At 36.9% G+C, this 24,037-nt stretch overlaps 2 protein-coding genes across 2 annotated transcripts; both read right to left on the reverse strand.

Moving 5' to 3' along the window:
* Positions 1 to 78: 78 nt before the first annotated feature.
* On the reverse strand, positions 79 to 2,250 carry LOC109095546 (transcription initiation factor TFIID subunit 10-like). The gene is made up of 5 exons (XM_042762317.1): positions 1,912 to 2,250; positions 1,562 to 1,719; positions 1,406 to 1,470; positions 542 to 656; positions 79 to 410 (listed from the first exon to the last, which is right to left on the reverse strand). The coding sequence occupies exons 1-5, from the start codon at positions 2,039 to 2,041 to the stop codon at positions 321 to 323; spliced, it is 558 nt and encodes a 185-aa protein (XP_042618251.1). The 5' UTR covers positions 2,042 to 2,250; the 3' UTR covers positions 79 to 320.
* Positions 2,251 to 4,418: 2,168 nt separating this feature from the next.
* Positions 4,419 to 19,822, reverse strand: LOC122134102 (EF-hand domain-containing protein D2-like). Its single transcript, XM_042762319.1, has 4 exons — positions 19,270 to 19,822; positions 7,668 to 7,815; positions 7,381 to 7,515; positions 4,419 to 7,166 (listed from the first exon to the last, which is right to left on the reverse strand). Exons 1-4 carry the CDS (start codon positions 19,551 to 19,553, stop codon positions 7,035 to 7,037), a joined length of 699 nt encoding a protein of 232 aa, XP_042618253.1. The 5' UTR covers positions 19,554 to 19,822; the 3' UTR covers positions 4,419 to 7,034.
* Positions 19,823 to 24,037: the final 4,215 nt, after the last annotated feature.

Raw genomic sequence — 24,037 nt, forward strand, 5'->3', positions numbered from 1 at the left:
TGGTTAAATTAAGACACATTTTTTAAATATCTGAACTCAACAAGCGTCAGTAACAGAAGACGTGCAATTACACAGAACTTAATTACAATGAATTTATTTATACAGGATTTTTACATACATCAACTAAAGTCACACAGTGTGGTGTAATCAAACAACTTCATCAAACACGCTTAAAGAAAATACAAAAAAAGCTGCTAAATCCCTTAAAGCTGTGGGCTAGTAGGCTGATGGTTCCCACGCTGAAGGATAATGCCTTCAAAGCTCTGACGGGACAAACAGCACATTTCCAGCAGCAGTCCATTTCAATGAAGCACTTCCCCTCAAATGAAGTAATGAGGTTTCTTTACATTTATGCCATACTCTGCCATGGCTGGTGTCAGATCTTCCATTGTCAGTGTGTACTTCTTGTCCTGGGAGGTGAGAGATATTTACAACACATTTTTAATTTTTTGTACAAATTATGGCCCGCAGATTAAACATTCATTATATAGATTTACTGTATAACATGTTACTGTAATAATCTCAGTTTGCGAACACAAACCTTGGTCTTGTTTCGGGAGCTTCCAGAGGCCGTGCCCTTCATTTTGCAGTGCTGTAGTGCGTCATTTGCAATATCGGAGATGAACTTCTGAGACGCCAAAGATATGAGACGGATTCTGAAAACACACAAGTGGATAAAGATGTCAAGGAAGATTCATGATTCAAGCATTATTAAACCCTGATGAGTAAATTATAAAGTTTTCGACACCAGATATTTTTTATGCAATACTCTTAATGAGACATAAATGTGTTATTTAAGCCCATTCACAGGACAATAGCTATACATTTTTAAAAATCATTCTACCGCTATTTAATTAAAGACATGGGAATGATATCATTGGTATCTTTTCTAAAAAAAAAAAAAAAAAAAAAAAAAATTTCCAGCTAATGAATGGTAAAAACACTTAAAAGCTAATCAGAGCATTTAAACTGCCAGACAACAAAACTGCAGGGCACACTTATAATAACTGTTTATTATATATTATTATAGTACTTATTCACATTTTTATACTTTCGTGTCTTATTTTAAAATTTTAGTATGTACTTTTGTAATTTTTTCTTTTTAGCTTTAATTGATTTTTATTTCAGTTTTAGATTAAGTAATTTTAGTACTTCCACTCAAACATAATTATTTCAGTTAGTTCCCAAAGCAACATTTCTAATTTTTAAGTTTTTCATCTAATATTTACATTTTATTTCAGCATTATTTCAATTAACAAAATTATTTTTAATAGTTTTAGTTATAACTTAGAAGTTTATACTTTTAAAAACTTACTTTTGTCTAAAAAAAAATTGTTTAAAGAACCTAATTATTTTTTAGCACCACTATATAATCGCTTTCTGAGAGGACATTGTTGACACTCACATTCTTGGATCTGATGCTTCAAAACCAGCTCGGTTGAGGTAGTATCCTGTGACTGCGTCTGGGATCTGAAACACAGACAGTCTGTTAACTGTGCTACTCACAATCTACCATCCATAAGCAAAGAATATAGAGTATTGCAATCATATGTGGACTGACTGTGGGAGTGTAATCCTCCAGCTGCATCAGGAAATCAGCCAGCGGTGTGGTTGAGATAACGGGCTTCACGTCTCCATTAGCAATGCCCGTGGGCACATACACCCCGTTTGACACGCTGGAGTCAGATGAAGGGGTCGCCATGGCTGCCGAAGTGGGAACTGTGAGGGGGGAAAGTACGACAGGACAGACCTTCAGAACTGCACGAATAATAAAGATTACAAATACTCTCCATATTCACGAACTTGCAGACCAACACTCATGTATCTAAAGGCTAAAAGACAACAGCAACTCTATGCGCGTTCAAACTGTCAAAACAGACAAAAAATAAATAAATAAATGAAACCACCCACCATTACTGCTGCCGACCGCAGGGATGCTGCTGGTGTTTGTGGAGGCGCTGTTCGGGACGCAGTTGCTGCTGCTGCTGCTGGATGCGGCTGCTGCTCCGGTCTGTCCGGTTTGAGGAAGATCCACGTTCATTTTGTCCTGCTTAGCTCGAATATTGCAGTAAATTGGGGGTACTAGACAAAATCTACGCAGTTTAAACTAAGGAAAAGTTAAGTCGATAATCATTTATGCAGATAAAACAGCGAAGTCGGGGATCATTCGTTCTGAGGAGAGAAATATTTACGCTGGATGAGTCACGTGATTAACACTTCCGTGTGCAACCAGTACGACAGTCCGGAGAATATCTGTTTAAGGCTCACATCAGTATCTGTGAACAATAGTTCCGGGATAGATTGACTTTCTGTGAACATTTATCCAAGCGTGTTTTGTTTCATAAAATATCAAGCGCAAACGTAATACAGGTTTTGTGTTCAAGTTATATTTTATAATTTATATAAATAGAGAAAAACATATTTCATGCGTCTACAGATGAGGCCTTGTAAACAGCTCCACCTAGTGATGGTACTTTCAATTGGTTACTTGATTTCATAAAGTTGTAAAGGTAATTTACAAAACATTAATTTCATAAACGGAGTGGTTTACTCATGTGCACTTTAGTATTCAAATGACCCTCTTGTTCTTGTCACACCTTCTCTGTGACACTGGCCTAACAACAAATAATATATGTACCAAATTTAGCTAGAAGTTTTATTATCATATAATAATTGCTGTTAGTAGTGTTCATCGTCTGTTTGATTACGTCTTTAATTGATTTTTCCGTGCATTTCTGCCATATGTACATAAACTGACAGTCATCACTGATAAGCTACTACTAAATATTGTAGAAACGTAATTTTCTGTAAAGTTGCTTTGCAATGATTTGTATCGTAAAAAGCGCTATACAAATAAACTTGAATTGAATTGAATAATTACTTCAAAACAACTAATTATATTTTCTATTAATGTATTTTATATAATTTTTGTATTATATTTATATAATTATGTTTACTTACAGTGGAGATCAAAATTAGAGAACAACCTACAATTTCCTAAAATTCAATGTCACTGCTTAGTCCTGTTTGAAGTTATCCTAACAGGAGAAGAAGGGCAGTTTTTAAGCATATTTCATAAATTAATTGTATTCTGTAGCACAATATAAAAAACTTAAATGAGATATTTGAAAAAGAACTCTGATCAAAATTAGGGAACACTTAAGATACCTCCAAGTTATTGGTGTTAATCTGGGACCTGGTGCTAATTTCCTTTATTATATGACAACCCTATTTAACTGGCAGCCTTTCTCTAATTTTCACTGAGATTGCAAGATGGCGGGCCACTCTAAGGTAACTGAAACCATGTGAAAGGGAGGTTGTCCAGACCAAAGCCAAAAGGAAATTGCAGGTTTACAATGACACTAATTCATTCAAGTTCCCCAAAAAGGCTGGCTGTCTGCATAAGACAAATGAGTGAGAATGTGACAGCACAATGTGGAGACTCTCGATGGAGAACTGGTTCAACACTGCAGCTGGAATTGTTTGCCAGTTCAGTGCCATACAGGGTAATGATCTGTCTTGGCTTGTTTAAGAGAAGTGAGACTGAAATTGCACTCTGCAGTAATGAAGCCCTTGTCAACAGAAATAATCAAAAGGCTAGGCTCACCTTTGCTGAGGAGCATGTTGTGTGGAGAGAGGAGAACTGGTCCAAAGTTCACTTTAGTGATGAGAGCAAGTTTAATTTATTTGGGTCTGATGGAAAACATTTTCTTTAAACTGGGGAAAGACTGCACCCTGAGTGCGTAAAGAAGTCAGTGAAAACTGGAAGAGGAAGTGTCATGGTTTGGAGGATGTTTTCTGCAGCAGGAGTTGGGCCTCTTGTACAGATACATGGCAGTTGAAAGCAATGTTTATCAGAACCTTCTTCAGCAACATGTAGTTCCTTCCCTGCACCATCTCCCAATCAGCCGGCAATTTTCATGCAAGACAATGACCCCGTTACACTGAAAAATGGGGAAAGCAGTTCCTTTAAGCTAAGAACATTAAAATAATGAAATGGCGGGGCCAGAGTCCTGATCTAAACCCATCTGAAAATCTTCAACAAAGTTATGGCTAAGAAACCCACTACAGTTACTGAGCTATGGAAGAGACTGGAAGAAGAGTGGACTGAGATGAGATCACACCAGCACAGTGTGAGAATATAGTGAGATACTGTGGCTGCAGATGTGCTGAAGTCACTCAAAGCAAGGGCTTTTACACTTCCTAATTTCTGACAGCTGTAACCCTCCAAAATTTTATTTGTAATCTTCTTTTGTGCTACAGTGGCTATTGTTCTCTAATTTTGATCTCCACTGTATATTTATATTTTCTAATATATATTTAATTGCTTATTTCCTAAATCAAAATCTTTTTCATGTTATATAAGTTTCAGTATGACACGCATAACCACATAAATCACAAATAAACAAAGTGTTTCAGAATGAAAAGTATTTTTATTGTCACAAGAATAATTATACATTTTAGTAAGAAAATCTAAAATAAATGTGCATATTAGAGAAGCCACATATCATAAGCCTACAAGAGTATGATACCATAACCACGAGTTTCAACTGACACAGACAGCGACAGTAAGGTACAGATAGATGATTCAAGGCCCTCTCAACCATTGTCAAATCACTGGAATGATGAATGAAACAAAAAAACATGCCATAAAATGAAATTGTTTAACTACACAGCCATTTTTGATCATCACATTTCACAGAAAAGTTTAAATAAAAGAAAAATAAATGTTTAAAAATGTTGTGCTTTTTGTGTTATCTGCCTTGGAAAAAGCATTTTTTTTTTTCCCACAGAAATTTAATACAGTTAATACAGCCAAAGCTCTAATGTAATCATTCAGACGTGTAAACATTAATAATAAAAACCAAAACCATAAAATGGGGTTTTACTGATTAATTATGAGTTATTACTTTTTTAAATTTTTAACATTGTGGATCAGTGATGTTCAGTCTAAATTCTAATTAGCTGTTCTCATATAAATTTAAATCTCTCCTGGGGCTGTTGATCAGAAGTATCCTGATGGATTTCAGGCAATTTCACAGTGGAATGTTGCACTAAAATAAGCTTAACAGTACAGAAGTGTGAAATCATTTGGCACGACGACAATGGAACAGTTAAAATCTCAAAAGGAATGACAGAATGGTTTATGGCTTCTAAAAGAACACAACAGGTGTTTGATTGGTGTCATCAGTCGACTCCTCATTCACCAATCAATAACATTAACACTACTACATTCACCCCTTAACAGACAATATTTAAATTACTTCTAAACTGAACAATAGATAACAAATGAAAAAAAAAGAAGATGTGGATGGCTGGAAAGATTGGGAGACAAATATTTATACACTTATTGTTTGAATTTCCACAGAACTAGTGATCAAACAAGAACATTTACCAGTGAAGCATAGCAATTGCCAACAATATTGTCTCCATTATAGAAAAGACTAAAGGTATTTTGCCTTTACTGATTAGATTGTAATGGAAAAACCTAAGGAATATCGGATATACAAAGAACCGAAGGGAGACAAGATTGTAGGCAACAAATTTCATATTGAGAAAATAAGAATGTTTCTTTTCACAAGACCCCTTTTCCATACAAAACTAAAATTATTTTTAATTTTCATCACATGAAAATATAGATTTGTCTTTATACATAGAATCTGTTACCTTTGCCACAGTGTACTGCGTCACATGACCACAAAACCTTTGGATGATTTCATTAGAAATGTTCCCTCATTTTTCAGAAGATGTGAGAGTAAACGTTGAAGCCCATTCTATTTTTAAAACAAAATAATTAAATATTAGATCCTTTTCAGACACACTGACATTTCTGACATTTTGATGTTGGAATACATGCTCTGGCTCTACAGAAAAGCCATGCATATTTCATTAGCCAATGATGTCTTTAAGCATGAAACATTTGCTTTCACCTCATCTCACGAAGCATGGGCTGCTGTGCAAAGGCTTGTAATATTGGTCATAATTTGATTAATATTATGCAATCCAGACACTGATTGAGTTGGTTAACTCTTTAAGGGAAAACTCACCCACATGTTGTTCCAAACCTGTATGACCTTCACTCTTCTGCGAAACACCAAAGAATAGAAAGTTATACAGCTTTGGAAAGACACAAAGGTGAGTAAATGATTTTTTGGGGAACTATCCCTTTTTAAATAAAACCTGAGGAGGTGGATTTCATGCCTCGTATGTGCCACATTTAGCACTGAACACCTTAAAGACTAAAAGAGAACCATGTAGGAAAAACGTCACAGTGACCATGCAAGAAAATATTGATAAACACTCAACAAACACTATTACAATCATCACCACACATGCACATACACCCAAAACCACTTCTCCATCTCTCTCTCTGCTCAGTAAAAATATAAGTTATTTTATGCTCTTAGTATCTAATGTATCTGTGAATGAGAGCAGAGGTCTGGTGTATACTAATGTTTGTCTTCTCATGTTCAAATGGTCAGCAAGGAAATTTTAATTAGTCACGGTACAGTGAAAAGCATTTCCTAGTGAAACAGGAAATGATGTTTTGCACTAGTGCAGTTGCCACTGATATGAATACAACGGACTGGATATGGCATACTGAGAGTACTAGTTGATTAAAAAAAAAAAAAAAAAAACACTTTTAAAATGTTAGATTTTAATCTACTGAATCATCGACGAGAACAAGATAAAATGCCATTCCAGCTAAAACAAAACTGACGCAACGATGGGGAGAATGAACTACAGTAAATATATACACATGTGACTGAAACAAAGCAAATCCAATCCAGTGTATTGAGATCAGTGTCTGGCTTCACATTTAAATTAAGCCTGAGAGTGAGTGAGAGAAACAGGCAATGGTAAAACAGACAATTTCAACACCGACATAGGTGTCCCTTTCTCAGGAAGATGAATCTGCATGGATCTCGGAGCATTTCACAGCCTTGCATAGTATCTCTGATTGCAGGGGACTCTGATGACAGACAGACGGACAAAAGTGGATGAGTAAATCGAGGCTGTCGAGGTGGATGAGGTTATTTGAAGGCTGATTTTAGCTCTTTGAAAGCAGCTTGTCTTTGTTTCCTCTCCTCCGCCTGACGCTTCTTCTCTTCCTGCTCCTGACGGATTTCAGCCTCAAACCGGTTTGATTCGTTAATGGCCTGCACCTGTCCGAGAAAAATATAAATTTTTAGGAAATCCTAAATTGAATTTCCTTATCAATGGCATTCAATGCAACTTATCTAGGCAGGAAATTATAGTCGTTATTGAAACACTGAGCTGTCATAGACTAAAAGGGGTTTAAAAATATGAATGAATCTGCTGATGGTTAAAACTGAGGATTTATTTCACTTAGCAGTGAAAAGAAGAAGTATTCTTTACTTTTGCCTCAAAGAATGATTTGGCTCCCTTCACTCCCTCAGTAGACACGTCAATCTCTGACAAACGTGCCAAGACATGAAGCCCGCTGTCCTCCGCCAGCTCTCCAGCTGCTGCCTTTCTGAAGATAAGGAGAAACTAGAGAGAGAGAAAGAGGAAGGAATTGAAGAGATTAATGGGGGAATACAAGTAGTTTCCTGTTAAGTGCGCATCTCTTCATTATGTACTTCATTGCTGTGAAATACAGCCAAATCTACAAACAAATTATTTCAACACACTGAAGCATTTACCTCTCTAAAGCTGAGTTTGCCATCCAAGTCCTCATCTACTTCTTTGATCATGTTCTTCAGGCCCAGGTGAGTCTGAGGTGCACCGAGTTTCTCCATCATCAGCTTCAGCTCCATCAGATCGATGAAGTTATCTTTCTCGGAATCATACTTCACACACACAAACAAGCAACCAAATTATTTAAGTAGAAATATCATGGAAAACAGGACTTCTTTTGAAATAAATGTCCCTGAAAACATTTCTACCCATCTCATCACTGGCTATATTGGTGCAATGTCTCCTGTGATCAACAGAGGGCAGTGCGGATGAGAAACTGGGTCCTGGCAAGCAGGAATCCCTTATCGACACTATTGTAACATCTTTCACTTAACACACCAACTCTTCATAGATTTTCAGCTTATTTCAACTTGAACTCTCAACAGATTGTTAGTCTAAATCATAATACTTTATTCTGGGAAGTTACTACATTTAATTTTATTTGAATGAAAACTCCTGTGATGGACAAATGTACAGCCAATTTGTTCATTTGGTTGTACAGATCCAAATTTTTGTCCTCTGAAAATATTTTGCAAAGACATTCTCAGTGTACTGGAGGTGGCTGAATTATCAACACCAGTGGTACTCAAAATCTTTGCCACCTTGTCTGTTGTAAGAAAATTAAAAATAAAAAAAAGTAACTTTAATGTTGTACATCTTTATTATTTATTATAATGAATATGGTTAATATAACTATTAAATCATTTTTAAAAACTTACTGAGAAAACCTTGGAAGTTTGCTGAGAACCACTGATCTACACCAAGGTATACACACCAGTTCAAATCTTGTTTTCATGTGTATGATAAATCATGACATCTACCCTGACTAAAGTGCATTATGCTTTGAAACGTACAGGAATTAATTAAAGCAGACCTCCCAGCATTGATATCATCATTCAGAGATGAAGTGTTCATTAACAGTCACCCATTTATTATACCCACTGCTGAGATCATCTTAATGTTCATCTCTCTGCATTTTTAATAAACAGCTCATGAGCTGCTGGTAATTTATTGAGTTAATAGCAATCCAAGACACTTGTGTGAAAGCATTAAAATTTGTGAACTTTAAACACAACATCTACAGACTAAATATAAACTTAAGTTATATAAATGTTAAAGCATTTCAGTAATTTCTCTTAAACACGGGGAAGGAAGGAGGACGTTGATTGTACATCGCTCTCACAAACACACAAACACTTCCTGTGGTTCAGCAGAGACATGACCACTAATGGTTTGAAACAGGGTGACATACACACAGGCCAGACCGATCACATCTGCCTCCTCTTCTTGTGTGGGTGGGTGAGTTACTGTGCAGCAGTGGGCCAATGAGAAAGGAAGAGTCGCTTCCTTTTTCTCTCAATCATTATGTATGAGACCACTTCCTCTACATGTTCTCATACACACAAGCGAAAACACACATATTGCCCAAAAATGAGGTTTTATGTTGCCATGGTAACAGGGTCTCGTAATTAAAAGCAGAGACCAATGTACTTTAGATGAGACTCTTATCAACCAGTTCTTCTTTCTACCTCTGGTTCTTACTTCCTTCTTGTCATTTTGTTCTTACATCTTCCCTGAAAGATATGTTCAATTAGCCCGATAATGCCCCAAGAAGACTTCAAATGTGTTTTGGACATCTTAAGTAGTATTAAAATAATAAAATAAAAGGAAATAAAATAAAGGAAATATTAAAATAAAACAAAATGAAATAGGAGATATTTAAGTATAATAACATTAAAGGAATCTGAATTAAAACAGATAAAAGAGACACTATATTAAGATAGTAAATTAAAAAAATAAAAAGATGTTAAAATAAAACTAAATGAATTTAGATATTAAATAGTTCAAAATAAAATATTCAAATAAAACAATGAAGACATTTAAAGTAGAATACAACATTAGTTTAATAAGATAATTTTACTGCCGTTGTGGGGCAAGTACATAACCAGACAGTGTTCAAAACTATCGCCTTACTTTAGCTCGATTCACAAAGGTAAGCTTATAATAATGTTTTCTTATTTGAGTGGTACGGGTAGGTTTTCGCGGGAAATTCAAGCATGGCACTGCATCATTACGTCACGTCTGTAAACAAAGAAGTTGTCCTCTGCTAGTAGGCTCTCTCATGTGAGGATTCTGCAGGTGGCAGATCGTTTATAGCCTTTTCTCACAGCAGCTGGAATAATTCATTTTAACATTTTGATGGCGGATTGTAATCCAGAAAGGATTATGTGTTTATGAAACACATGTGAATGAAATTAAATTATATTCCAGTTTCAAATGTGAATCTGATTTCGGATAGCCAGGGATTACACAAGATCTGTATTTTAAAGACAACCAGTTCGAAGGGAGCATAATTCGTTCTTTGGGTTAAAAGAATTTCTTAATATGAAATTTGAATGGTATGACAATTAGAGCAAATAGCTGCAACTGCAGGTTTTCAAACAGAGATCGTGACAAAGAGGCAAAACTTGTGGACTGCAGCTTTAACACAAGAAAGGTCAAGCATGCTCAGTGCTATTAAAGGTCAGCTGTAATTTAAATCCACCATGTTTAATTATGCAGTCAAACCTCAACCCCTGAAATCACATATGCTTATACTTCTGAAAGACTCCTCGTGCTGTACAATGACCCAGATTTGTGAAAGATTACTGCCATGCTTAGACTTTCAGAGTTCTTTTAATTTTATTGTCATCAGTCAAGCTGAATCACTGTGCCAAGTGTTGTCACTTCCTCTCAATCATGCTCGGAGGTTTTTAGCCTGATCATGGTGAATTATGACTTGTGATCTCCTGGTTAAAAAATGTTATTTAAGAAATTAATACTTTTATTCAGCAAGGATGCATTTGATTGATTAAAACACAGTAAAGACGAGTAAAATCAAGATCAGCTGGTTAAAGTGTACTGACAGTATCTGTATCTGACTCCATCTACTCTTATCTGTGGGGTTTGAGATTTCACAGATCATGAAAAGCTCTCAAGTGCTAAAAACCCAACAAGACAGAATGTAGTAACCGTTCAGTTGGTTGCACCAATCGGGGACATGCACGTCAGCAAAGCAGTTGCTGCCTGAAAAGCTGAAAAATAAATTTTGCACTTTTTTGTCACCATGTGCACTTGCACTTGCACATGTCACATGTTTTTGCCCAAATAAGTCTTTAAGTTGATGACTGAGGAAGCAAATGCAATCAGCACTTCCTTATAATAACCAAGAGAGGTAGAGTCAAAGCCTCAAGCTGATACAGATTTCCTTCTGCCTTAGCAAAAAGGTTTGACTCATCTGATTGGCTTTACTGATAGCTGCATTTGAACTCCGAGTGAATTCAGTTGATGTTGTTGGAACAAAATCAAGTTTGTTAAGTAATTAAAAAGTCAAAAGGAGGAACAAGAAAGCTAGTTTGTAACTACATTTGTGCTCTGTGTACTTAAAAAGTCCTCTTTATCCAGTTATCCACTTTCAAAAACTCTTGAAACACTTTACCATGCAAGTCTGAACATAAATGAAAGTTATGGAAGGTTTTTATTTTCTTGCCATTAAAAAGTGTAACATTTTTTCCTATGCACTCTCTGGAAATAAAAAATACTAATTGTCGATTGTTCCCCTGAAATTGTAATTGCGATTATCAATTACGATTATCAAAATTTACATTGAATGATGTTTATACCATTGTTTGATGCAACTGCATAAACGTACTACATGATGCACTACATAACATGTAGAAAGAAAAAAATGCATTTTAAGCGTGCAGATTAACATTAGTGGACTTTGAACGATTAATTGCCACTTTGAACGATTACGTAATTGTGGCATCCATAATTGTAATCCCTATTAGAAATTCGATTAATTGTGCAGCCCTATGCCATATAGCACGCTCTCACACGTTTATTATTTTAACATTTTGGGAGGAGTAACATTTGCATATGTGGATTCAACAACCAAGATGCATTACACTTGTCCAGTTTCGTCTGGAATGCGTCCCAGACCACCTCCTGAAGTGGTTTGAGCGACTGGATTTATATCAGTCTCAAATGCGTTTCAGATGGCATTTACATCTGGTCTTTTCACGATGGGATAGCTATCCGATCAGAAAAAAAAAACATGAAGTGACCAGGTGTAAACAGGCCCTATAACTCTAAAAGCTTCTGGTAAAACTCAGTGCAGCAGAGTTTAAATGAGGCTGTGTTTAGAAGTGAAAAACTTTTTAGTGAAACTGTCCTGAACTCTGCTAAAATACCACCACTTAAATTCATGCAGACTGTTACTCAAACCAACCATTGAAGGTAAATGTATTGTGAATTGTGGACTTTGAAAGCAACTGTTTGTCAGAATGTGAGGCAAGTAACAGGATTTGGGATTAACAATTGCCTGAATTTACTGAAAAGCTGCCTGATGCCAGCCTAAATACACATGCCTGTCTTAACAGACACCCTGTAATGCATGCCTATAGCTACTGCTGATTTAATTCTGAAAATACCTGATTAAATCAAAGTGAAATGATGCCTTGGAGCTAAAATTAGTCCGCAGTATTTAAGGATGCAGCTCAATGTGATCTGAAGGACAGTACCGTGTCAGCATAGCATTTTCAGCAGATTTTTTTTTGTCCATGATGTGCTGATAAACAAGAAACTTCATACTGAACTCCGACGCAGGAGGAGTGACTAACCAACTCTTTTTCCTCCTCCTGTCACTCACTCACTCCCTCCCTTTCCCATCTCTTCCTGCCAATCTCCTTAATCCCAGGTTGCCAAGCAACAGCTGACAGAAGAAGTCACGGGAAAACCCTCACAAACACGTGATCAAATTGCAAGTACATTCTTCAAGAAGGCCCAGCGTAACAGAAGTGAACAATCAGGAACAAACACCAAAACTGTGTGATCATGCATTTCACATTCACTAGACATCATTTAACATCCATTTGATTTCATGAGATGGGATAGGATGAGGGAATAATCCAGAGAGAGAGACAAAAGCAAGTCTAAACATAACAAGAAAGAAATCAAAGTCAATTACATTCACAGATCATTGGAGAACTTCTCCATACTATCAGGCACAAAACCTGATGAGCAAATCAGAAACTAACAGCCTACACAAAACAACAAATCAGTTCTAAAAGACTGTAACCTATGAAAGGAAATCTACAAACTCTTTTCTGTGAAGTGATCAGGTAGTTCATGTTCTTATCTGAGAATTTTGGACAAAGGATAGTCGAAACCATGCCAAACGTTTCCCTTTTCATCATTTATAAAAATTAAGTTAAATCCATTACTCAAAAAAAGATCACTGTCAGAGAATAAATGGTCAGTTTCCACTTTCAAAGGCACTTTGTTTTTTGCTACTAAAAAATCTGACAGCTTCCTGTTCATATTTCTCCAAAACATGACCTTCCCACCTCCCTCTGACCCACGTCAATCAGTTTCCCTCATGAATTACCTGAGATCAACAGCATTCAGGGGTTCTTCACATACTTGTAATTCTTGCTGTAATGGTTGGAAACTCCTACAGTCAAGATTATAGACAGGAAAATGTTTGATCTTTTTCAGTGTCTCCACTTTTTAATTTTTTATGATGATTCAGGCTTCTCAATCCAGATACTCAATCCAGCTCACAGCACATATAAAGATGACATGCTATATGCATGAATATTTGCATTAATTAAGATGTAACCATTATCATACACCCACTCTATAGATGACCATTAACAAAAAAAGAAGCATTCTCAGGGATGAGTCACTGCAATGCAGTAGGCTACTGGTTAACATTTCTTAAGAAAAGTCAATCCACAGAAAATAGTAAACCAACTCTTCCTGCTCTTACAAAAACTGATGATCAAGTGAGATGTTGTGTCCTTTTTGAGTCCAACGCTGCACTGAACAACAACACATCAGACCAGGTGGCTTAATGAAACGTCCACAGTCATTTTTTTTCTATTAATATATTAAAATCTAATTCTAATTTAAATTAAAATGCTAAAAAGAACATAAAATCAAACTTTGATTTAAATCAATGTTTATTTAAAACAAGTTTCTTTTTATTTCCCCTCTACACCTTGTTTTTACTGAAGAATATACAGTTCTGGATTACAGAACATAAAATCTGCTAATATATAAAATCTTAATATAAACAATGTTATTATATAACATGCATTTAATCACATTAATTAAAAAAATAATGATACATGTTTGAATTTTTTGTTTCTGTGATTAAAAAAAAAAAGTCACAGATGAATGCACATAGACTTTTCACACTTCTGGGTCATTCTTAACCCTGTGTGAAGGTGATCCTGGGTCATCTTGGGTCATGTTTCACATTTCATCCTGGGTTAACATTCTTATTTCCATTTTTAACAATTTCCCTCAGATACTGATGTTTCTGTGACTGTACAAAGCTCATGAATATTTATTGAGGTAAACACTGATGCAGTTTATGCACAACTGTATGCCATGCGTGTAATATAGCAATGAACTACATTATCTGCTGCTGTAGCTGATGATCACAGGCAGCACTAACCTCGATCTACTGGGATTATAGACCAGGTGACTAAACATTAGTCCTAAACAGAATCCTTCCATGGCTCAGCCAACGGCCACACAATCCCAGAGGTTATTTATAGTGAGTGGAGAGTTCAAAGCATGAACATAAAATGCCACAAACAGAAAGAACAAGGAGTAAAGGCCAGGCGGAATGAGAACAAAAAGAGGAGAACTTCCTGAAGTAGTGCTGAGGTTACATATGACACTTCCAACTGCCTAAACGAGTCATTATGAGCATGTGATGATGACTGTGTGTGTATGCCAAAGAAGGGATATGCGTCTAAATAAAACACACCTAAACAAGAATTGGCAGCTTCTGAAGAAAAGACGTCCCTTGTGCTATATGCATCAATCTTTTGTACTCCAAATCGCTATTAAATTTCTCTTTCAAAGAAAGCAAAGCTACATAAAAACAAACCATTAGGGAACTTAAAACTCAAATGAACGACAATCTATCAGTTTTAAATATATTAAGTGAGCAAGTATAATATCTTATTTGCTGAGACAGCATGTAGTGATTGGCTTCCTTTTCTCTCTTAACTTCGTCTTATCCTCTTAGGTCACTGTGTCAGTTAAATTTGGCAGAATGCAGAAGCTTTTGTGTATAAAATCCTTGGCTGTATTTACTTTCAATGCATCTACATCATATTAGAAGCACAACAACATCCTGTTCGCCAGACTGAACCGCCCTCAGGGGCTCTTTAAACATGCAGGACTTTCAGAGATGAGGAAATGGGCGATTTAGAGAATAATCATGTCATTCTGCTTTCTGAAGGGAGAAAGGCATAGCCATTTAAAGACTTGGCAAATATATGAACTGGAGAGAAAAGTGCTCACTACATTCTGTCATAATACATTATAGGCTATATTACAGCAGTGAATTTATGATGGCGGCCAATGAGAAACAAGCAATATTTTGCCTACTGACAACTCACTAAAAACTTCTGTGGAAACATATCCAGTGACCTGCAGATATGTTATGGCTTACGTTCAAACATTCCTTAATGTGCTCGATGTTGTCTTTTCTGAGAAATATGGCCCATAGAAAATTGCACAAGGCAGAAAGAGGAAGAGCGCAAAGTTTATCTTCTGCTTCCCTCATTACTGGATTCGACTCTGCAGGAATGCTCCTCACAGGACTAAAGCCCCTCGCACATATGTAGGCACAGCATGGGACCTGTACACATAATCAGTCAGCCAATTAGGCCATGCTGTCATTCACATTACCAGAGACGAGCAGGGGGGATAAGAGGGGTTGGAGTTCATCTGCTGGAAGGATCTTAGATAGCCAAGATGCCTAATATCAGAAACTCCAATTCAAGACTATTATGCATGGTTTGATTGATCACTAGCTATCCACCTTAAATAAAAATGCCTGATAACTGGGAAAAATAAATAATATTGTAGTGTTATTAAATTATATAAACTATTTTTTTAATGACTGTATGACAGCAAAAGGGGTAATTAGCATGTCAAATTAAATATTCAATATTATCCTATATATATATTTTTAATATAAACTAATGCTAATAAATTTTTAAATTCTTAAGATCAGCCAATTACCAATATGGTCCTGATATACTGTGCATCCCTAGTAAACATAGCAATTTTAGTATAATTTCTGTATCTGAGAAAAAAAAAAAGGTTTCTTGGTAAGGGGCAAATACACAGCAAGTTCAAGAGACATGTTCTGACACAAATGAATTCCTCTTATGAACAATCCTCAGTGCTAAATCTGCTTCTGCTCAAAATCAATCTTACTTTAACTGCAGGCTAAGCCCAGGTTTATGTTCTTCTATAAACTCTGTGGGTGTTGGCCACCGAAAAGAGCAGCAAACACAAATGTTTCAGGTTCAATTGTTTGTACCTTTACACAAAGCATGCGTCACCCACAGGACTGTTCCTCCAAATAGTGTAGTGTACTTAGCTATCTGTGAACAACATGCATTTATATGCATTTTTTCATTTACCACAAATATGTGACCCTGGACCACAAAACCAGTCTTAAGTTGCTGGGGTATATTTGTAGCAATAGCCAAAAATACATTGTATGGGTCAAAATTATAGATTTGTCTTTTATGCCAAAAATCATTAGGATATTAAGTTAAGATATTTTATAAACTTCCTACCATAAACATATCAAAAGTTCATTTTTGATTAGTAATATGCATTGCTAGTCTACTTATCACTACTTATAACAATCATACCATGAAAGTTAAATGACTTATGCAAAGTTTTAATGGTTTCATATTAATCTTCCCTACAAAACCACCCAGAAATTATGGTTTTAATACTGGTCCTGAAGCTAAAGTTTTGAATCCCAAACAGTGGCCTGAGGGTAAGGCAAAGCCTGCATTCCTCCTATCAGCTGGACTTTGGCCAGACTGTGGACATTATGCAGTTTTCTTTCTGTCGCCCTGTGTTTTTTCTGCCTCCCTCTGCACAAAAGCATGTAAGCAGGGCTGCACAATTAATTGAATTTCTAATCGCAATTACAATTGTGTATGCCACAATTACATAATCGTTCAAAGTCCCCTTATGTTATTCTACATGCTTAAGATATGTTTTTTTTTTTCTACGTGTTATCTTGAGGGTTTTTCCATTGTTTTAGTATAACATTAACATTCATATTTCAACTTTTTATTATATAATTTAAAGAAACCAATTGGGTTTTTAAGTTGTTTTTTTTTATTTTTAACATTCATATTTCAACTTTTTTTTTGTTGCATCAAAAAAAATGGTATAAACATCATTCAGTGTAAATTGTGATAATCGCAATTACAATTTCAAGGGAATAATCGACAATTATGATTTTGTCATAATCGTGCAGCCCTACATTTAAGACTGCAACATTTGCTGCAACTGAAGCTTTTGAGTGTTTATTGGGTACTGAATGTGCCTACGTGAAGCAAAGCTAATAATATCAGCTTTAGTTTGGAAGGTCACAGTTATGAGACAATCAATCAATGAGTTCTTATGATTGCTTCATACGGGCATATAAAGTGTTCCTAATCTGCCTCCTCACCACCCATGTCTCATCTTTGTTTGCTTATCTACATTCAGGCTTTTGTAGCCATTATAGAGCTGGAAAATAAATCAACTGCAGTGCACAATTCTCTGTTGCTGAAAACCTGGAGGTATGGAGGTAAACAACATGGAGAAGTAACTAAATGGCATGTTGACTTACAAACCCCTTATCTTATAAATTCTTAACTGGGAATGGATCATGAAAAACTCTAGCTAATGATTAACTTCTGAAGTAACCACAGATGCTTTGTTTTCTCCATAACAAAGAGAGCTATGCACACTTCACACTCTCCTAAGGATAAAACCACCTAACCTGTCTCATTCAGCCCATATAATGCCATGGGCATCACCAAAGAGACTGACTGATACTAGTGCTATATCTCACCCTGGGCGAGGGCTTGTGACTCCAGACACCTCAAATGAACTGCACAAGGAACTAATTTACTGAATAAATAGAAAAGGTGATACTCTGAAACAATAGTCTACACACAATAATTTAGAAGAGATTCAAGCAAGCCATTATCTACTTTTGTAACGCCCATGTGGTTATCTAGAGGAAACTAAATTATTGCGATAGTCTGGTATCACATCTATTTTGCAGCAAAATGAGATTAAAAGGTTGAACAGTGACAGAACTAATTGTTCTCTAGTGCAGGTGATTAATAATGAATTATTTAAATCATCCATTTACTCACCCTCACATTGTTTCAAACCTGAATGAGTTTTTTTATTCTGTGAAACATCGAAAAATATATTTTAAAGGATGTTTCAACTCTTTCTGTCCATATAATGAAAGTCTGCGGGATCCAGTGTTTGTTTTGGACAATGTTGACTTTTATTGTATGGACACAAAAATACTGAAGTATATATATTTTTTATATTTTTCTAAATATCTTCCTTTTTGTTCCATAGAAGTTGATCCATGAAATTAATTTGTGAAGTTTAAAGAAATGCACAGGCCAACTCATCTAGATGCAAAGGGCTTCTCAGACAGATTTGGGTGGCCTGTTTTGGCTAATTCACAACAACGGTGGCTTTGTTTGATAGCAGAAATGGGGAGAGGAACCAATCACTTCCTCAGAGCACTAGTTTCTCAACCAGCCCCCTTTCTCACATGGTTCAGGCCTGTGTGAAACCGACCCTGCAGTCACAGCCGCAGACCGATCGCTCCACCACAGAGAGCACAGGGGACACATTCCTGCAGCGACTCTCATAAAGATTCAGCTCCCCTTATACCTCCTCCCATTCCTAACTTCCAGCTCAGAGAAGTTTTTTGTTTCTGTCAGTGAAACTAGCCGGACATAAAAAGCCCTGCTAACCCTGTATGCAGCAGACAGCATTTAGAAAAGCTCTGAGAAAAGTTTTGGATGCAGAACGTGGGGAAAATATGTAAATTCATTCATCAACTGTAAAGGAAGAGGGCAGTCTCACTAAGAATCTGGCCAAGGTGGCAACAGAATTGTGTCTAGACTGCACGGCATGCCTCTCGATTAGAGACACAATGAAACCTGAACATGATCTAAAGGACTTTCTCAACCCATGGTTCAAAGTCCTACAGATATCTGTGTGTGAATGCATGTGGAATAAATGATAAAGACTTGGGTGGGGCTGAGCTTATGGCTCTTTCTTAAAATGTACGAAACAGTTTCAGCCAAAAATTTGTATAACAACGAAGTAAACACAGAGTGACTTAAGTGTCACAGACCTTAAACTAGACAGCTTGTTTCTGTTTAAACTTTCAGCTCAATTTTAATAGGACAGAAATATGAGTATATAGACCTTGATAAAAGCATAATAAATAAACAATGTTGAAGAATGAACTTTAAAGAGATAGATAGATAGATAGATAGATAGATAGATAGATAGATAGATAGATAGATAGATAGATAGATAGATAGATAGATAGATAGATGATGTTGGGAGGACATGCTGGTTGTCTCTAGGGGTTGAGATGTCATGCACACGTCTCGCACCTGCAGCAGCAGAGGATGACAGCTGGTATGAGCTACTTACTGTTTGAACATCTTCTCCATGTCTTTGATCTGCTTCCTCGAGAACTCCTTGAACTCGGTGTAGGGGTTGAACACCTTCATGCTGGGCTGCTGGTGTTCACCGACGCCCTCGTTGAGCTCCCCGCGCCGCTGCAGTTTTGCCCCGAGCTCTGAATCCGCGCTGGTTGTGGCCGCTTTCTCGTGCGCTCCGTTCTCATGCGCCTCGTCCAGGGCGACCGGCTCGTGCTCGCCATCCTCTATCTGCAGCCTGCGGTTCAGCTTCGATGACAGCTCGTCCGTTGCCATTTCGTCTTCTTCTGAAATCGAACTACTATCTACGGGGAAAATACAGTGGGGAAACACGCAGAATGCTGCAAAGAGCGCAGTCCATATAAAGGTTCAGTTAAGTATTTGGTTAAATACGTTTTAAAATGCAAATCATCCGACTTATAGCGTTATGAAGTGATACGCGGCTGTAAAGCAAGTGATTCAAACAGACAGCGCTCGTGCGTGTGACTACGCCTCCGTGATCGCTGACGGTGAAATAAGCTCGTGCGTGTGATGGTCACAAAACCGCTTCACTACGCCACGCCTTTTAAAGAGACGCGCCGGACACAAAAGACCACTTATAATACAAAACCATAGCTGTGATACCTTTTGTTATTACACAACAATATAATCTTTTGTATGTCTCTCTATATCTGACACACCTACTTCAGGTTTTGCAAGCTCCACTTATGAGCTGATGAATCAGTTGTGATAATTGAGGAAGACATACAAATTGTGCAGGGCAGGGGGTACTCCAGGACAGGTTTGAGAACCACTGCTATACATATACTGAGCTGTCAAGTCATGACATCAGTTATATAAGCAATTCGCTATGAATGCTTGCTTATTTATTTATTTATTTATTTATTTATTTATTACCGATAATTAAGTACTTTAAGTAGCCTACTTTAAATTGAACTCACTTATTATATGTTGTGACTAAATGTTGACAGTTAATGATGTATCTAATAGGAATTATCTTGAAATCTATCTCTCTTATTTTCTGTAGACTCATGCGGAATTTATGCCTGCATAAAGCTCTGGAGCGTTGCTTCCCAAACCTGTCCTGGAGGTCCCCTTGCCCTGCACCTTTTGTATGCCTCCCTTATCTAACACACCTGATTCCACTCAGCTAGTTAGTAGAAACTGCAAGAAACTGGGTGTGTCTGATTAGGGAGACATACAAAATGTAAGGACAGGGGGTCCTGCAGGACAGGTTTGGGAAGCACTGCTCTGGAGAATTCCACTGAATTTCCACAAAACACTTGTCATTCACTAAATTGTACTCGTTTATCACCTCTTGCATATTGTTTCTTTTATTATTATTATTATTATTGTTTTATTAAATGATTCATATGTGTGCTAATCTATATTTTCAATAAGCGTACTACTATAGCTTGAGCTGTTTAACATGTTTAAATCTATTCCACATAATTCATCAGATCTTTCCTTAAAATCAGTGCTGAAAAACCCCTAGCAGATCTGAACTGATGAGTTCATGTGGGTATATAGTCCTATGTGCTGCCAGTTTAGAAAGTGTTAGTATGTGAGATATCAGCATAAAATCTGAAGCCATCAGCTGAGTGACTAAAGGCTGATTCGTAAAACAGGAAGACACACACACACACACACACACACACACACACACACACACACACACACACACGCATTATACACACATCTGTCTTATCTGAGACATCCCCTCTAGTGATAGAGGAGGGGCTGCACTCACTACCTGTGTTCTCTCCTTATATGGACAAAGACAGAAACGTAGGATTTCACCACTGAGAGAAAGGAGTGTTTTGTTCATCACACCTCTCTTGAGAAGCTAATGTGATCTGGCATGCCGTAATACCACCGCACACTGAAAATATTTCCTTTGTGTTGTGTGCATGGTGAAACCCCAGTCTGCAATAAAAGGGCCAGTAGGCTACTCATGGTTCCAGATGGCTTTATAAACACCCTTTTTTTAACAGAAAAGATTTAGATACAATTAAGAAAGCCATAATTCACTAGGGCCTCCTCTTACTACTTTCTGGGATGGCCTTTTACCTGGAGGAAATATTGAACTGTAATCATTCTTGCTTTCTGTAGTTTTGTAGGATATAGCTGGGTCAGACAAAATAAGCAAGCTGAAGAGAGTAACACAAACACACACTAAGAAATCTCCCCATGTCTCTTTCCATCATACATCTCATTCTGTCACCCTGTTGTGTAGTTTCTGAGACTCTAGAGTGACTCATTAGAAAGTGACGTCTTTTTTTTTTAACTATGACCTAGAAAAACAAGATATCACAGTATATTTAAGCTGCTGAGGAATCATGTGTGTGTGCGTGTGTTTATGTGTGTATTGGGCAGATTGCACAGCCCTCAGCTATGTAGAGCTAGCAGCAAATGAGCATCATGCTAGTCTGTGTGAGCTGTTTGAATCTGGTCCTTGGATAGATGCCCAAACTCATAACAATCTATTTTCTTTGTGTGAGAATAGGAACAGGAAACCATGCATGGGGGATTTTGATTAAAAAGGGAAATAGGCAATTATCCAGCATAAATATGTAACCTATTGTTAGAAATATAATATTATGTTTATCTAAAGGAGCAGATTATTTAAAATAATGGCAAAATTATACATAAATATATTGCCTGAATCATACAAAAAACAAAAATTATCAAATTTTTATGTGTGCATTTTGTGGTGTATCGGAATGAAATTAGAGGTGAATCTGTATAATAAGTTTTTTAGGTGTATATTAAGTTTTTGGTTTTTTATTTTTATTTCAGTTTTGATATCACAGTGACTTTCATGGTGACATTTTGCCATATAAGGACATACATTTGCATTGTTATGAAATATTATAACATTATAAGCAGCAAATTATGTGAAATCTCCTGATGTCTTTGGCTCAATCACAGTACCCAAGCCTGATTCAGTATGTGCTTACATGGTGATGAGTGGTCAGAGTGAATGAAGCCGTGTTTGTGTCCGTGAGCTTCAGTAAGTTTGGGTGCTCTCCAGTATTTGAGACAGACTGTCCAACTCAAGCCAATTTTACAGTTCTGTTGCTCTTTCTATTCAAACTCCTTCAAAGCCTCCAGCTCATGCTCTCTCCTTTAACATCTCCTGCCTGGTCTTTGTTTGCCCCTTTTAAGCACACACAAACACACCCGCTTAGAAGGTAATAGGAAATTCAGATTTGGAGTCTATAATAAAACAACTTCAAGAGAACATGAAAAAAGGTTTAGGCACCATTTACAGCAGTGGGTTAATGAGTTTTAAAACACATGAGGCTAAAAACGAATTAGCTGGTGTAGCTGGGGTTGTAAAATCTATTAATGACACAGTGTGATATTTGGCTATAAAACTGGCAGTCAAGTCAGTGGTGGATGGCATTAGTTCAGGCCTGGAGTCAAAGGCATATATGCACATACACACATAGAGGTTAATGGCAGTACTAGTCCCAAAGGAGAATACACTGACAGATCTGTGAGTACAGTACAGTGAGGATCAGCTGTTTTATTTATTATTAATGAACACAAGCCCAGTGAGACAATTGATTCAGGCTGCTGCCAGTAAAGTGAGAAAATTAGCAGCTTTCTGATGAAACTCACTGTATTATTCAAAAACAATAGTCAGGTATGAACAGATCTGGTCTGCAAGCTGTCTGCGTGAGTTTCAAAACACCAGAACAACAGAAGTAGCTGCAGTTATAGGTATAGGGCCGGATTATCCAATGGAAATTATGGTCACGGGCCCAGGGGCCCATGCGCACTTGGGGCCCAAACGAGGAAAAGTAAAAAAATTCAGAGTGTCTATTTACACTAAGTGCAAATAGCCCACCTTGTTGGCAGAGGCTTTTTACACTAGCTCCGCCCACCAATGTCTGGTTGGCATAGAACATTACTAAAGACACATAGGGTGTAAAACGCACATCTCTATGTTTTGGCGTGATCAACCGGAGTTCTATCCACCTTTTGCCGAACTCATTCTTCTCTTTTTTTCCCATCATATATCAGATCAGAAATCACAATTATTTTCAATAAAAATGAAGGAAATATTTAAAAAATAAACTAGAAGAAGAGAGGAGGAGAGTAGTTACAAGACATTGTATATAATTCAAGACCTTGATTGGGTGGGGTGGTGTTATTATTAAAGGAATTGATTTGGTGGTGTGTTGTGAATAGGGGAATCTGAATTTTTAATAAGGGTAATTATAGATAAGACCCTTATTCATCGTCTGGTATCCTTTATAGCCATTTGAAGCTGCACTGAAACTGTAATTTTGACCTTCAACCGTTTGGAGTCCATTGAAGTACATTATATGGAAAAAAATCCTGGAATGTTTTCATCAAAAACCGTAATTTCTTTTCGACTTGAAGAAATACATAAACATCTTGGATGACTTGAGGGTGAGTAAATTATCAGGAAATTTAAATTTGAAAGTGAACTAATCCTTTAATATAATTATGTCCAGTTTAGTTTCTTTGTAGTCCTGTGTTCTGTATTTTTGTTGGGAGAAGCGCTGTCTCGTTTTACTGTATGCTAACTCTATAGAGCTGGAATGAAAATAAAGCTACTCTGACTCTTAATCTGACAGATGCGGGGTGGACCATGAGTGCATCTGTTCAGTGTGAGGTGAGGCAATGAGAAAGAGAGGGCAGTCAAGAAACATCTGTTCGGCCAAATTCAAGGGAAGGTGAAATCACTATATCTGAATCTAGTTCTGAGTTTTTTTTTTTTTATT

This window comes from Cyprinus carpio, chromosome A8, assembly GCF_018340385.1.
Source record: "Cyprinus carpio isolate SPL01 chromosome A8, ASM1834038v1, whole genome shotgun sequence".
In the NCBI taxonomy this organism is placed as follows: domain Eukaryota; kingdom Metazoa; phylum Chordata; class Actinopteri; order Cypriniformes; family Cyprinidae; genus Cyprinus; species Cyprinus carpio.

Excerpts from the sequence above, each read along its gene's own strand:
- LOC109095546 (XM_042762317.1), bottom strand. The coding sequence starts at position 2,041 with ATGAACGTGGATCTTCCTCAAACCGGACAGACCGGAGCAGCAGCCGCA. Across the intron at positions 1,471-1,561 it reads TGGAGGATTACACTCCCACA|ATCCCAGACGCAGTCACAGG; the intron begins GTCAGTCCACAT and ends TCTGTGTTTCAG. Across the intron at positions 657-1,405 it reads GAAGCATCAGATCCAAGAAT|AATCCGTCTCATATCTTTGG; the intron begins GTGAGTGTCAAC and ends GTGTGTTTTCAG.
- LOC122134102 (XM_042762319.1), bottom strand. The coding sequence starts at position 19,553 with ATGGCAACGGACGAGCTGTCATCGAAGCTGAACCGCAGGCTGCAGATA. Across the intron at positions 7,816-19,269 it reads ATGGAGAAGATGTTCAAACA|GTATGATTCCGAGAAAGATA; the intron begins GTAAGTAGCTCA and ends TGTGTGTGTGAA. Across the intron at positions 7,167-7,380 it reads AATCATTCTTTGAGGCAAAA|GTGCAGGCCATTAACGAATC; the intron begins GTAAAGAATACT and ends TTTCTCGGACAG.